This window comes from Eucyclogobius newberryi, unplaced genomic scaffold (genome assembly GCF_026437365.1).
Source record: "Eucyclogobius newberryi isolate DKJ021-1_F unplaced genomic scaffold, fEucNew1.0.hap1 SCAF_8, whole genome shotgun sequence".
In the NCBI taxonomy this organism is placed as follows: domain Eukaryota; kingdom Metazoa; phylum Chordata; class Actinopteri; order Gobiiformes; family Gobiidae; genus Eucyclogobius; species Eucyclogobius newberryi.
In genome coordinates, this window is record NW_027316500.1 from 12,881,827 (window position 1) to 12,895,835 (window position 14,009).

At 39.7% G+C, this 14,009-nt stretch overlaps 1 protein-coding gene across 1 annotated transcript; it reads left to right on the forward strand.

Annotated features, from left to right (window-relative positions):
- Positions 1-643: 643 nt before the first annotated feature.
- On the forward strand, positions 644-13,620 carry ppp1r21 (protein phosphatase 1, regulatory subunit 21). Its single transcript, XM_072436542.1, has 22 exons — positions 644-1,170; positions 1,947-2,015; positions 2,110-2,256; positions 2,562-2,663; positions 2,731-2,895; positions 2,979-3,037; positions 3,232-3,326; positions 3,414-3,466; positions 3,568-3,717; positions 3,785-3,886; positions 3,959-4,047; positions 4,124-4,260; positions 4,515-4,607; positions 4,723-4,850; positions 5,339-5,488; positions 5,558-5,650; positions 6,225-6,458; positions 8,449-8,484; positions 8,583-8,699; positions 9,123-9,221; positions 9,311-9,439; positions 12,138-13,620. The coding sequence occupies exons 1-22, from the start codon at positions 1,111-1,113 to the stop codon at positions 12,165-12,167; spliced, it is 2,337 nt and encodes a 778-aa protein (XP_072292643.1). The 5' UTR covers positions 644-1,110; the 3' UTR covers positions 12,168-13,620.
- The last annotated feature ends 389 nt before the right edge of the window (positions 13,621-14,009 follow it).

The window sequence follows — 14,009 nt, forward strand, 5'->3', positions numbered from 1 at the left end:
ACAAATTCCTCCAAAACATTCAGACTATCATTTTCTTTATTCAAACACTATTCAATTTCACCATCTAAAATCTGAAAGAATTACAGCGCTAAGAGTATACCCCGGGTCCCTATAGGTCGGACCCCTGATTGGGAAACACATAATCTAGGCCATAAAACTAAAGTTTTGCCATATGTCAGTGTACACCTGAATGTAATGAGTCTGCAAGATATAGATTATTGTCACTCTATGCGGGAGCAAATAGGCAATTATTAATAAACTAAATATTATATATTTTGAATAGGGGAAAAGTCCTCAGTGTTACCTACCTAGAAAAGCCCATGAACATTGTCAACAATGTTTTGCTTTTGATTATAAATTACCAGAAAAATATAATAAACAATTAGACACTGGAATGAGACCCAAAAAAGTGACAGTTGCCATATCAAATAAATAAAAGGAATACATTTGAATCAATAAATAACGTTAAATAAATAAATGTCGCGTTTAATTTTTGATGTTTCATAGCTGGTTCATGTTGTAGGTGTAATGTTGCCAGATCTCCACACACCAGGGGGCGCTGTCTGGATCCACAGTCTCACTTTCGTCTAATGACCTTTCACCCCGGCGCCTCTGTCTCTGCCCAGCTCAGGCGTTTGAGGCGAAATTATGCGCGTATCCCGTTTGTCAGCGGATTATCATGGCCAATTCGTTAATTTCGCATTAAATTAAGTGATTTTTTCGCATTTCTCTGGAGCTGGCGGCGTGTTTGACTGTTCCTGCGGTGTGTTTTGACAAGTAGCGGTCCGATGTTAGCTCGTTTGCTCAGTCACGGCTAATAACGCTAATCACATCGCTGTCATCTGAGAATAACATCCGGTTTTGTCTAGATCAGATGCCTGCCTTTTGTTCTTCTGCCTTCAACACTTTACCTACCAATTTATTACAATGTTTCTGCGGCAAATCTTAACCATAAACGTAATGGGAAGTCCTGATTTGCCGAGTTATTGACAGGAAGACAACAAGATTAAGGCGAAAAGACGCTGACGGATGTTGTGAAGAAGGAGGAGGCTTTGCAGGTTTGATTTTGATAAACGGATCTGTCTCTGGGACACTTTTCTTCAAGCAGTCATGGCCAACGTCACAGACCTCCAAACAAAATACAGCAAACTGGCACAGGAGTACTCCAAGGTAAGTTGTTGGACTATTGCGTTAAATATTATTGACACGATAAATAGTCTCCTATCGGGCGAATCTGTCATAACTTTGTCCATATGCTGTACTTTGTGAGCCATCTGAATTGGCTTTCTCAAAAATGTGGTGCACTCATGAATGAATGATTTACATTAAAGACACCATAAAGTCAGTGCTTTGCTGCTTGTGGTGTGGATGAATGTGTCAGCTGATGTTGTTCAGAGCTGCTTCCTGTTCTTTAGCTGAGCTCTAGATTTGACAGGAAGGACTAAAGACAGGCCCTGTGCAACAATTAGTCGACTAAAAGGGGATGTGACACTGGCAAAAGCTTTCAAAAAATATTAGGATCTCACGCAGTTTACTCCCCTCACGTAGGGGTAAACTGCATCTACATGAGAAGGGAAAAGAGATTAAACTATCCAGTCCCCCCCAAACGTCCAGCTAATCACGTGCTGTCTCTGATCTGCTGGGGCCCATGAATATATATATTAGCCAAATAATTAGCTGATTAATTCAACTTTTGGTAGTTGAATATTGACCAATTCATTGACCAAACGACTGCAGCTCTAATTACTCACAAATTAAATCTACAAATTAAACAGTTTATAGACATCAAAATGAATCAAGTGGATTTGCTATGTATGCACACAAGTCCATACACATTAGAGTTGAAAAAAAGTTACAATTTTAGTAGAGTATAGCAAACTAGTTTGACTTGTGCTTTGTTCTTTGTATTACTTAGTAACTCTTGCTGTTTTGTAACATTTTTGCAGCTCCGTGCCCAGAATCAAGTGCTCAAAAAGGCAGTAGTGGATGAACAGGCAAACACGGCTTCGTTAAAGGTAAAGAACATTCCTTTTTGTCAATAGATTTTTTTTTACTCTACCGAAATGCATAGTCAGAGCCTTATATGGATTTTTGCTTTTGCTTATTTAGGAGCAACTGAAGCAAAGAGACCAAAGTTTACGAAAGCAGGAGCAGGAGATGGACAGCCTGAGTTTCAGAAATCAGCAGTTGGCAAAAAGAGTGGAGCTGCTTCAGGAGGAGCTGACCACCAGTGAAGCTAAAGGCAAAAAGGGGAAGGTAAGAAGACATCTACGCAATCTAGCAAATTAGCTAAACTGTGTCTCAGAATGGGTTACCTAAACCACGGCTAATACATTCTGTGAAAGGACTGTAATGATATCTGTAAAATGATATCTGTAAAATTGCATTTATTTTACTTTATATCATTGTTAGATATGTAGATTTATTTTGTCATGTCGTTATCGAACCTAGCCATGCTAGCCATATTTTTTCTTGTCATTATATAAATTATCTTTATGATCTTTTATCATGATAAAAATATCTTGGTATTCTTGTAATTTATTTAATTTTGTTTTCTGTAGAACAAAGGAGACTCTCCATCTCGGCACGGTTTGCAGACACAGAATGTGTTTGACGAGGACCTACAGAAGAAGATCCAGGAGAATGAGAGACTCCATATACAAGTACATACACTTCAGCTATTATTGTCATTATTGTTTCCGTATCACACACATTTATACTCTGTTTCAGTTTTATGAAGCCAATGAACAGCACAAAAGGCAGGAGGCTGAACTCAGGGCGCGACTGTCAGAGCTGGAAAGAGCGTCGCAGGAGCATCAGGCTATTGTGGAGGGACTCACCACCAAATACATGGAAAACACTGAGAAGCTACAGAGCGACAAGGCGCGATTAGAGGTAACCCAGACCCAGCACAAAAAACTAGTGAGATGGGACTATTGTTTTCCACTAATAGGCCTGTGTCATTTCTGTTGTCTCAGCTAAAGGTACAAACGCTGGAACGAGAAGCAAAAGAGTGCAGGATGAGGACGGAAGAATGGTAAAGCAATTTGATTACGTTGACTTTTACTAATCCTCCATCTCATGTAACCTAGTTGTGCAGCTAGAATATATAATCCCAAATGAAGCAAAGTTATGCTTTATTTACCTTAATTATAATCAAGTCAAGTTATGCACATATTTTACCATTGAATTATTATTATTGTTTCTTATTTGTTACGTTTTGTCTTTCAGCCAGCAGCAGTTGAGGCGATGTCAGACTGAACTGAACCGACAAGTGAAGCAAAGCAGTAGTGTTATTCAGGAGAAAGTGCCCTTCAATGACACCAGTATGTATTTTATCTGATGTACACAAAATCAAATGACAGAAGCTGTGGTTAGGCTGCTAGTAACCTTTCTGCGTTTTAATCCTTTAGAATATAATGACTACAACAGCCTAAACGTGCCTCCACACAATCGACGGCACCAGGTGGGACAAATAAAAAAAAAAAATACAAATAAAAGCTCTTGCTTGATTGTACCCTAAACGTGTGTTGTGTTTATGCTATTATGTGTTTTGTTTGTGTATAGCTTAAGGCGCGGGACGTAGCGGGACAAGCCCTAAGCTTCATCCAGGACCTCGTGGCAGCTCTGTTAAACTTACACACGTACACAGAACAGCGGGTGAACATCTACCCTTTAGATTCATCAATTGAGCCTATTTCACCTCTAAATCAGAAAGTAAGAACTTGTCATTATTGCATACATGAGACTGATTTGACATACTAAAGCCTTCACGTGTATTCAGTTTTCTCAGTACCTCCATGAAAATGCAGCCTATGTGCGCCCCCTGGAGGAGAGTTTTCTGCAGTTGCATCAAAACATAACGGAGGACACTGTCACAGTTCTGGTGAGACAAGCGATATAAAGTGTGTATTTCATTATATTCGGCCGCTTCTATGTTGTGTGTTTGTCATTGAAGGAAACTGTGATCCAGCTGAAGTCCTTTGCAGATCATTTCTCCTCCTACACATGTTTTTTACTGAAGATCCTTCCCTACCAGCTGAAAAGGTCAGTGTTGTGTGCACTTGTGTTAAGCGCAGCAGAGTAAGGAAACCAGTTTGATTTATTTATTTTCTGATTTTAGTCTTGAAGAAGAATCTGATGCTGCTCTTTGCACCGCTGCTCTTGCAGCAAAAAACCAGGAGCTGCAGCACGACATGAAGAAAGTTACATCTGCATTTGACAAAATACAGAACTATATTAACCTTCTAGCCTTACCAAGTACGTCAAGTCAGGTTTACTGTTTTTACATTCATAATGTTTTAAATAGATGTTTGGCAACAGTAACATCAGTTCACAAACATCATTTAGAAGATGTTACCAAGCTATAGTCATTCTTCTAAATTATTGCCTTTTAAAAATAACTTAAAGGCGCAGTATGTAACCCTCTGGAATTGGAAAGTCACATGCACAATTCCACCAATATAGAAAGTTAAAACCAGCAGTTGGAGTAGCAGTTGTTGCTTTTGTCTCAGGTGTTGAGCAGGATGCCCTGCCACAGAGCAGCTCCTCTGCTGTGTTCACTCAGCTGGCTGCCTTCCTCCACAGCCTCCATGATGCTGTTAAAGGTGAGTGAAGCATAACTCCTTTGGTTTATTCCTGTGGGTGTTAAGTGTTCAGCCTGTGCATTATAGGCTTACATTATATCTGATTGCATTATCTCCATGGTGTTTCAAATTTCAGAGATGTCAAAGCACTACAACCAGAAGGCGGCCTTAGAACAGGAGCTCCCCACAGCGACACAGAAGCTCTGCACCACGACCGAGTGCCTGGTGGGCTCTCTGGGCTCGCTCGCCATCGTCACTGGAAAGGTATGACCAGCAGGGGGCAATCAGCACTTAGCATTTTTATGACCACCTTGCTGTTTTTTTGCTTAATTATAAATGGCAGATTATTTTGCCTGCCAATGAAAAAACAAAGTGGTTATTTGAGGTTAAAGTGAGAACAGAGTCTAGCAGGACTCAGGTGGGCAGCGTTTATGTATTCAAAGAAACTGCCCAAATTACCATTTCTACAGCTGCTCCCCGGTCACACCAAAGATAACTCATTCTCTTTTGTATTAAATACAAATTGAATGTGCGTGCTACGATTGTGGTGTCGACAAAGCGGGACATGCTGCAGAGTCTCATTTTAAGGCAGTTTGTGTCTTTTGGTGAAGAATTAATTGGGCAGAAATTAGTGCTGAAATATCTGTGGCGGCTCTAAACAGATTTTGTGTCTAAACAAAATGCTGATATCCAAAGTGACAGGAGCAGTAGAGAGGAGGGCTAATTGAAGTAAAAATGTTGTCTTTTTACAGATTGCCACGTTCTTTAGCAACAACCTGGACTTCTTCACGTCTTCAGGATATGGTCCAAAAGGCGGCGCCGTCACTCTCAACCCACTGCAGGCAGAGACGATGCTGGCTCACAAGAAGAAGGCCTCTGCATACATGGAGGCCATTAGAAAGGTTCAAACATGCCACTGTGAAAAACAATGACATGTCTATTCTTTATAGTAAACTCTTGTGTTTTTACAGCCACGGCCACAGTCTGTTCCGTACAAAGACGCTCTGTCAAACCGTCGGATCCTCACCAGCTCCACGGAGAGCAGAGAGGGACTGGCACAACAGGCAAGAGCCTTCCTTCTCAAACAGATTAATGTTGCTGCCCCAGAGAGAGTGTCTCGGCTCTTCTTTATATTCAAACACCCACCTGCAGAACGGACTCAAACCTGTCAAGGAAACAAACTTCAGACTAAACAGGACCAAGATGAATCGCAATCGGAACAAAATGAACGTTTGAATAGTCAATTATTTTGGCAGTATAAATTATAGCAAACAACAAAACATCCTCCATACAGTACTATTATGTATGAAACCTTGGCTTGGAAGAAAGAATGCACATCCAAACAACAAAGAAGTCTGAACATCTAAAATAGCTCCCAGGTTTTATGCTCGTTTAGCACAAAAGTGATGTTTCAGCCCTTCATCATAACGTTTGTAACTTCATCATTCTGGAGTTAAGACCTGTCGCAACAGTTCATATTTATGCTCTCAATTGTTACTGCTCTTTAATGCGTACTGCTGAGAGATCTGATCACAATATTTGTTAGGAACATTACAGATAAAAAGATATACATGATTTTTGGTGTACTGGTGTTTGACACTTATCAAAGCGTCTGTTGTCTGGCGTCTTTACGGACAGGTGCAGCAGAGCCTGGAGAAAATCGCCCGTCTTGAGCAGGAGAAGGAGCACTGGCTTCTGGAGGCTCAACTCGGCAAAGTGCGATTAGAAAAAGAGAACCAACGCATCGCAGAGTTAGAGGCACAACTGACGGCGGCGCTCGGCGGAAGTCCAAACTCGGCAACACAAAACCATCAAGAAGAGGAGACGGAGCAGAAGACGGCAGCAAAAGAGGCGACATTGTGCACCAGCCTGGTACAGTAACACGGCCCTTTTAAGCGTTTTCCTGCTTATTCTGTTAGTCATCTACTGTTTACTTATCTTGAATATAATCACAGTAACTCCATTTCCCCTTAAACTCTTGTTCCCAAGCTTTGTGCGTCAAGGATCACCTCAAATAATGTATAACTAGATCAAGAACAACCTTTTACTGTACAATGTCACGACGCAGCCGAGTAGAAGTCGCACCAGCCAAAAAATGCGTAATAGAGAAGAAAAAAAACATAAATGTTGCATTGGAGTATGAAATAAGGTTGCAAGTGTGAAAATAACATATAATATCACATAAACGTTGCACCGGAGTATGTAAGTTTAAATATAAGTATAATTCGCACCCCGGCCAAAACTATGAAAAAAGGTGTGACTTATAGTCCGAAAAATATGGTAAATGTTTCAAAATCTAATCTAAACCAGAACCAGCCCCAACTTCATTTAAGTTAGATTCAATTTTATTTCGTAAAGACTTGTAAATAAGAAGAGGCAGAGTACAACCAGAAGAAGCAAGTTCCTTAAATACTAATAAATATAAGCTGATGTAATAACGAATCAACAATTACTTATACGTAATAATGATAATACAAATTCCAAAAGCTACAAACTGTTCATAATTATATGGATTTATGAACAGGAGTTGATGGTGATACGTCTGACTGTTGCAAAGGGGCTGTTTTCACGCTTTAGTGCCCACGCTGAGCAGATTTTTGCTTAATGAAACTTGGATGTACATGAATGTGCTGAGGAGGCAGAAGAGAATAAAAGGGCAAGTCAGGACAGAAAACATCGCACAGAGTCTGCAGTTCAGCAGGCTGTGTGTGGAAGTGGTTTAGTTTGTCGTTCGTGACACGTATAATCATTGTTTTATCGACTAAAACTATATCCAGGGCCTTAATAGGGTACATCGACCTGGATGAGATTTACAGTGCTTGGGAAATGTGAAAAATCCCAAACAAAATTAAAACTAAAAAAAACATTACAACTTAAACTGAATATAACAATTTAGCAGTCCACAAAGTTTAACGTTTATACAATCCAGTTTTTCTTTTGACCAATACTTTGTAAACTGATCAAAACATATATCAAAATATACTGATGGCAAATCCTGGAAAGAAAAAACGTTGTGCTTTGTCGCAATTTAGCATTTGGGAGAAGAACTTCTTGGCCAACTAAAGACAGATCCTGTTTATTAATTAGTGGACTATAACTTTTCTGTAGACCAGGCATCTCACCCAACAGGAGATCACTCGATTATAAATATTTTTTTAACTGATAACTATTAGTAGAAAAAGCTTCAGTTGTAGTCATCTGGACTCAGTTTGAAAAAGTAGACGTTTCGACTCTCATCCAAGAGTCATTGTCAATAACAGAATTTAGGTCGAGAACTCCGATATTAATACTGTTCTGTGGTAAGACCCACCCATTGGGAGGAGCCTTCCTGAAGTAGAAAGAGTTGTTGGTTTCAACATAAACTCCCCCCTTGTATCTACCGAGCTAGCCTATTCAGAATCTTAATGGGCTGTTAAAACCTCTTTGTCTTAGTGAGACCCTGGCTCAACCACCCTGAGTACCTGATTAGCATTTGAATGCCCTGGTCCTTACCACAGAACAGTATTAATATCGGAGTTCTCGACCTAAATTCTGTTATTGACAATGACTCTTGGATGAGAGTCGAAACGTCTACTTTTTCAAACTGAGTCCAGATGACTACAACTGAAGCTTTTTCTACTATGGAACACGCCTGGACGAATGAGGGATTACACCGAGATAACTATTAGTAATTATCTGTAAAAAGGCAGATCATTCTCACAATTCACTCCTAAATCTCAAACCAACTCACTCCAAGCTTTCTCCTTCATGCTCTGATCCATGTAATAGTCATAATATAATAATAAAATGACTTAACAGACGTTTTGGTTGACTAGACATAAAGTCAGTTGTGTTGTGATACATTTCCCCTCTGTGTCTCCAGGTCGGCAAGCTGTGCTCCACACCTTCTGTAGAACATGTGAGTTTTGCAGCCTTGTTTTATGAATGGATGCCGGGTCGTGTAACCGTACAACTACAATGACAGCGCGTGTGTTTGTGTTTGGTGTGTGTGCGCAGGTGGGGGATGAGGAGTCCAGGGAGCAGCTCATAAAGACTCACTACATGGCCAGAGTGGGAGAGCTCACCACACAGCTCCAGATCTCCGACAGTAAAGCCGTCAACTTCCACTCGGAGGTGAAGAAACAAGCTATTATACCTCCTGTTGTTGTTTATACCTGGGAAATCAGCGCTCAGTAAGGGCGAGAAAGGATTTTATTATGTATTAAAGCATAAAACTGAGAAAAGTAGTTAAATTCTGTAATAAAAAGGTGTAATTGTAAGTGAACAAACATCACTAACTAAAACTTCTCTTCGGCAATGTGGTGCAACATAAAACCTTAAATATTAATAATACCGGTAAATAAAATTTGAAACTATGATCAAATAAAGACATAAAATAAGGTGTTAAAATCGTATAGTGCTGGACATACCAATAAAAAGCTAAATAATACGTTGCACTGTTGATAAATGCGTCACTTTAAATTATTTAAATGCGTTCACGCTTCTGCACCTGTCTTTTTAGCTTTTGTATCTTACCTTTATCATTTTTCATTCTAGTGCCGTGCTTTAGCTAAGAGACTGGCTCTTGCAGAAAAGTCGAGGGAAACGCTGACCGAAGAAGGGAAAGCGTCCAACCAGAATGTCACGCGGCTTCAGGTACAGTTTTCCCCTCAGTGAAACATCTGCCTCAGCCCTATAACTCTTAATACAGCGTTACTGTACATATTTACACGGTTTTACCACAGGACGAGCTCACGACCACCAAGAGGAGCTACGAAGACCAGCTGAGCATGATGAGCGACCACCTGTGCAGCATGAACGAGACCCTGAGCAAACAGAGGGAGGAGATCGACACGCTCAAACTGGGCAGCAAGGTATTTCACTGGGCTTCCTGTTAAACTCAGCTGTTGTTGGAAGGTGATATATTGAGCGTTTTCCGGGAGTTTTAAACACTAGCCTTGGTATTTCCTGTAGATTCTAAGTTTGTAGTCTCTGACAGTTGTTAGTATTTTTCAGTTTTCATAGCGAGGCGTGAACTCCCCTCGAGCTTGTGATGTTGTGAGCGCAGTTTGGGTGGTCAAAGCACAGGAATAGAGGTTATGCACCTTCTTTTATTTGAAAAATTCTCTTCAACATTTCGACTGAGTGGCAGATTTAAAGGCGGCACCACTGACGCGTTCTTCTGCCTTGTTTTTGTCCGTGGAGCTTTTGTTTCACTTAACTTTAACTATACAGGGCAAAATGTAGATGAGAGTAGTTTCTTGTTGATGCTGCGACTGTGCAGAGCTAAGCTAGCTTGCTTGCTAATGACAGCTGGAGATTTAAGACACTTCAACTTCAAAATAACAATAATTTCTGATTATTATTTAAAGTAATGAGTTGAACTTGTGTATGATCACTACGTCTGTGTCAGTGATGTTCCTGTTGTTCATCTGCTTTTCTACAACCGTTTCATTTATTTTCAGTTTTTAGATGCCAGGTACAAACTAAATATTGAGTTGTGGACTTTTACATTTGTCATAAGTCTCTAGCAGCTCTTTGTGTTTTGAGTTTTTTTACCAGCACCACGCCACGCCTTCTGCATAGGGCTTGTCTATTATCCGACCGAGAGTTTTCTTAAGCCGACCTCAGCTCAAATTTCCTGTGGTATAACTTTGATCATTTACGGTGCGTTCACACTTTGCAAACACCACATCAAAATTGAGACTAAACGGGACGAAACTTGATCTAGACCAGTACAAAAACAGGACCAAACCAAGTCCTAAACTGTGCTCAAGTCAGTGTCAGTGTGCATGTACCCTTTATGAGTACACACAATACCTAACATTTGTATACAAAACGCCAACAGAGGATTCGAGGGCCGCGTGCCGTTATACTTCTGCACCGGACGCTAATGCTAAGTTCAGGTTCGTTTGGAGGCAGACAAACGATGACAGTGGCCGTGTTTCTGATTTGAGCACGTAAATACGGAATGATTCAACGTTGCATAATGTAACTTCCATGGGGGGAGGGGCTTGTCTACGTAGAGATTTTCTTTCGTTGCCTGGATTGTTCCACAGTATTGCATTTAACCTATCGCCGTGGAGACTCCAGGCCAAGTTACGGGTCACATCAGAGAATTGTTTCTGAGCATAAGAAACGCCTATAATGAAAATAAGATGATAATGAAACCAGCACCAGAAGAGTTACGCAGTGCACTTTTTAAAATAACAAAAAGGGTTATGGATTTCCACATCCTGTCTAACTAGTGAGGAAATAAAGTGAGTGTTTATCTGTTAGCTCTGCAATTATCCACGATGGAGCTGTCAAAAGGCCCACAGTTGCTTCAAATGACTCCAGTTCGTTCTAGCTGAGCTCACCAAAGGAAATGTGTGAAAGTACGAAACAAAATACTGTCCTAATCTCAACTTAAGTTAACTTATTTGTGAAAGGAGGAAGTAAGTATTGAAATGTGTTTAATTAGTTCTTGTCAATCAACTCTCATCCCAAGGTGTCATATAGAGACTTTCTGACAAGTTTGGGCTACAAAAAACCTTTTACAAATAGATGTAGAGTCTGAGTTTGTCACAAAGTGTTGTTTTTCCCCAAAAATGTACAAATTTAACAGAGATAAGTTGGATTATACAGGTTTAATTTCAGTAATTGTCTGATCCCTCCATGTTAATCACATTCAAAGTGAAGGTGATTAAAAGTGTCTGTTTATTTGTGTAATCTGCCTTAGTTGGTTATTGGGGAGAGCAGTGACATCAGGTGATTCTGCGAGTGGAGGCAGTGGCTCTGATGACTAAAGCACCTGCCGAGCGTCTGAGAAAGACATTATGCAGTTGGAGCAGAGGAGTAGGGGCCGTTTAGAGCGCGTGCCCCTGCATGTGCTCGCCCTGATCAGAGCTTCTCGAGCTCGGCAGGACGGGGCACGCCTGCTCAACGTGCTTATTTTCTCTTAAGGATCAGTTTCAAGCCTGGCCATGTTTGACAATGTGCAATTCAAATACAATGTAAATGGCCGTTCACATCCAGGCACCACTGTAGCCAACAAGAATAATTATGAAAATGTGAGACGGTGTGGGGACAATTTGGTTTTGCAAGTCTCTGAAAGCAATTACCTAATTTATGTGTTGATTTTTAGTGGGGCGCAATACTAATTTTTAAAGTAATTTTGTAGATAAACTGACACAATTAATATGAAGAAAAAGTTAGTTTTGGTAAAGAATGGTTTTGAGCTACTTATTTACACACAAATAATTATTGTTACTAAAAGTAAAAAAAAAATTCCAATACTGGAAAAAACAAATCAATCCATAGGACAAAGAAATGTTTTAGAATTGTCTACCTCAGAACTAGTGTAAAACCACATGGTACGATCAAAAACAATTATTTTGTTTTGAAAAAATATATTTGAAAAAACAACCTGTTTCTTGGTGTTATTGAAAGCGGTATAGAGTATTGAGCCAATTTCCTTTATCAATATCAAATTTGAAATGCAACTACTTCTTTCTAGTTGTGTAAAAATAAAGTTTAAATATCACCTTTTTATAACGTAGTGAATATTTGTAACTTGCTTTTGTTTTTCAGGCGAATGCCAAGAAGAACAAAGGCCGCTAGAACGTTCACAAAACCTCCGCGGATTTCATGGACTGTTGTGGAACTGGAAATTCTGCCACTATAAAACCGGACTAAATTAAACAAGCCCCGCCTCCACCCGTGAAGCCGCAAAATCAGCCTGTGTGGACTTCTGTCATCTGCCACTCAAAATGTTTAATTCATTCCCTCGGACATTTGGACAAACCGCCAGTCACAACGTCACAAACTGTCAGAAAGTCCATCAAGGTCTAACTTTTAAGACTTTATGAGCTGAAAGTGCACACGGAAAACACTTGAAGACCAAAATCGAATTAATCGACGTGTGTTTTACAGCTTTTTGTTTGTGTGAGACGTTCTTACCTTCGGGAGGAATGCACAGAGTCATGGTCGGTGTGTCCTCATGTGCCGACTGTGGCCCCAGACAGACATCAGGCCATTTTCGTGCATCAATTTGGGGATATGAATGTTAATCTTTGTACACATCAATAGCCCTTTGTGATATTTAAGCCTAAAATTATTCATACCAATTGGAACAAAAAAATAGTATTCAATTATTTTTTGCTGGCGAATACAAACTGGCGAACAGACTAACAAGGCACCGTTGCAAAAATGTTGATTTATGGAAGTTTTCTATTGACAAAAAAAGTGCATTTCCCAATATTAATATAAGTAACATATACAAAAGCCTATTTTTTTTGTCCTCTTGTGTCCGTTTGAACTGAATTAAACTGATATAACATGTATATCCTGTACCAGGTCACGAATAGTTTTGGTCTTGACTATATATGACAAGCTGCTGCTCAGAAGGGCTTCACATGTGCACAAGCGAAGTGCACATTCCTCTAAAATGCTCCTCGACGTTGAAGAAAGATTTCTGCCTTGAAGCGCCGAGTTAAATTGTGGGACGAACGTGTCGAAGCGCGCGAAGCAACGTCCTCGTCTCCTGTGAACATAACGTCTTTTTTGATCACCAAAGTTGTAATGTATAGATGTGCCACTGTAGCTTGAATTTCTGATAATGGATCGTGTAAAATAAATGGATCGAAAAGGGTCAATACTGTGTAAATACACGTGTGATATAATTTCAGAAAATCTTTATGACGTTTCATGAGTTTACAACTGTTTTTTTTATTTTCTCACAATTGAATTAAATGTGTACAAAGCAACAAAACAAATATTTTGATTTGTGTATTTTTCCATTGATTTTTTTTGTATTCTTTCTACCTTGCTGTAACTTGCCTATGAGTCACGGCGCGAAAGCAGGAACTCTGGCTTGTAAAGACACGAGAGCAAAGTCCAGTAAAGATTGTAACCAGATCTTATCCCATTACACCTGCCAGCAAATCTTCTGTCACTAAAGATTTGCCACTAAACCTTAAATCCTAAAAAAATATTTGTATTTTTTACAATGTACCCACTGGGAAAGCACATATAAACTCACATGTGAAACAATAAAACGCTTACTCAATGTAAACGGGCAAATCTTGTAATTATTCCAAACTTGTAATCAGTGCTCCATTATTGTTACTCTTTTTTTTGCAGCGTTCATGAAAGTAGGATTTTTAAAGACTGTAATTTAAAGGGGCAGTCTGGTGACACCCAAACCACTGGGAAATGAGGCAACGCTGTAACAGGACATTTGAGAAGTAATAGGATAACTCTTTTATGTGGTCATCATTATTATTTTATGAGACAAATATGTTCAGTTTTGTTTATGGCGCCTTCAATGTTCAGATGTCAGTTTCACACACAAGATTTTAGAACTCCAAATCTGTGCAAAGACGAGATGTGTTAGGCAAAATTGGCAACTCTAAATTGGCCCTAGTGATTAAATGTGAGAGTGAATGTTTGTCTCTGTGTGTC